Genomic DNA, 1,825 nt, shown 5'->3' with positions numbered 1-1,825 from the left:
AACACTGTTCCAACGGCTAGTTTATCAGTCGACTTATCCTTTTTATCAGTCAACTGATAGTGTATTTCTAGCCAACGGCTAGTTTTTGTGAGCTACGTTTTTGGATCTATATATACCCCTCTTGCCTTGGTTCTTTGGTAGAGTTTTTAAAGGGTTTTTACAAGTGTTTTGAACAGTTTATTTCCAAGTTTAAAAGATCAAAAGTTTGGTTTGTTTATATAAAGAAGTTTTTCACAAAGAGAAGGAGATCAATTTTGGTCTTGGGCATTCATCTTCAAATCTCAAATCCTCTTTGTTTATAGAGAAGTTTTTCTAAACTTATCTTCTAGCTTATTCATATTTTAATTCATATATATTTGTGCTAGATTGATTCAAGTTTAGTTTTCATTTTACTCATTGATTGCACACACAACCTATTGAGCTTTTAGTATTTCACATTAAGTATAATTTGGGTTGTGGTGAGTGTTTCATTGAGTGTGAGCTTAATTTCGTTCTCATTCTTGTTAGAGAACAAACTCTTTTATTTATGCCTAATTCTCGAGAGATCACATTGTAATACACAAAGACACCGAATGGAGTGTGTGGTGAGAGACGTAGTCGATTCCAAGAGGAATGGCATAAATTGTAAAGCCTAGAGAGAGGTTGTAACTCCGAATACTTGAGGAAGGTGACACGAGCTAGGCCAGTACTTAGAGGGTGTGTTGTGTGATTGTAATTGTAAGAGTTGTAAACGTTTTTGGTGAACATTGAAAACCTGTTGAGATAGTGGAGATTCTCCTCGAGAATGAGGAGCGGAGACGTAGGTTGAGGGTGACCGAACTCCATGATCATTTGTTTGCATTTGAGTTTGTCATCGGCGCATAATTTCCTTTTATCTTGTGCTTGCATATTTATATCGCCTATTGACTATTTATATTTGCATATATCACTTGTGTATATCATACTTGCTAGGATATTCTTTATAAGTTTCAATTTGGCATTAAATCGGATTAGAGTAGCAAATACCCTATTCACCCCCCCCCCCTCTAGGTTAATTTCATTTGGAGTTGCATGTCTTTAGAGACAGCCTTCCTCTGTCTTGAAGAGAGCATCCAAGAATGGATAGACGTGATTCGTCCTAAGAGTGCTGCTACCCTGAGAGAACTTATCACAAAAACCAAGTTCTTTATTCATATGGAGGATCAATCAAGATGCCGTGGTTCTTGTTTAGTGATGGCAATTCAGGGGGTACCTCCATCTTCAACCTGGAGAAAGAGCACTGTTACTATGCTCAAGGAGATCACCATTTCTACTTGCTAACAATGGAATGACAAGTGTCATTTATGTTTTGTAGGCCAACCATCAGCATTTCCCCCTACATATTCAGGTGATTGAAAACCGCATCAAGCAGGAAGGTAAAGGTTCTCACAAAAATAAAATCGACACTTGTCATTCCATTGGTTGTAGCCAAGTAGAAATGGTGAATTCCATTGAGCATAGTCTAACTCCGGCTCTCTCCTCCAGGTTGAAGAGCATGAGGTACCCCGAATGCCATCACTAAACATAGAAGCCTCACGGCATCTTGATTGATCCCTCCATATGAAATAGAAGAACTTGGTTTTTTGTGAATAGTTCTCTCCAGGTAGCGACACTCTTAAGGACGAAATCAGTTATCATTCTTGGATGCTCTCTTCAAACAGAGGCAAGGCTGTCTCATAAAGACATGCAACCGTTAATTGGTAAAATTATACCCTAGAGGGCGGGCGGGGGGTGATAGGTATCTTGCTACTCCTAATCCCGATTTTAAGCCAAATTGAAAACTCTATAAAGAATATCCTAGCAGTAG

The 1,825-nt window shown here is 38.5% G+C and overlaps 1 protein-coding gene across 1 annotated transcript in view; it reads left to right on the top strand.

Annotated features, from left to right (window-relative positions):
* LOC109821187 (N-alpha-acetyltransferase 35, NatC auxiliary subunit) overlaps window positions 1,051-1,825 on the top strand; it is a 42,666-nt gene continuing 41,891 nt past the window's right edge. Inside the window, exons 1-2 of the mRNA XM_020387376.1 lie at window positions 1,051-1,227; window positions 1,334-1,394. Coding sequence (XP_020242965.1) covers window positions 1,051-1,227; window positions 1,334-1,394 — 238 coding nt within the window. The remainder of the gene's footprint in view (window positions 1,228-1,333; window positions 1,395-1,825) is intronic.

The sequence above is a fragment of the Asparagus officinalis genome, chromosome 8, assembly GCF_001876935.1.
Source record: "Asparagus officinalis chromosome 8, Aspof.V1, whole genome shotgun sequence".
Classification (NCBI taxonomy): Eukaryota; Viridiplantae; Streptophyta; class Magnoliopsida; order Asparagales; family Asparagaceae; genus Asparagus; species Asparagus officinalis.
This window is presented reverse-complemented; position numbering and strand designations above follow the sequence as displayed.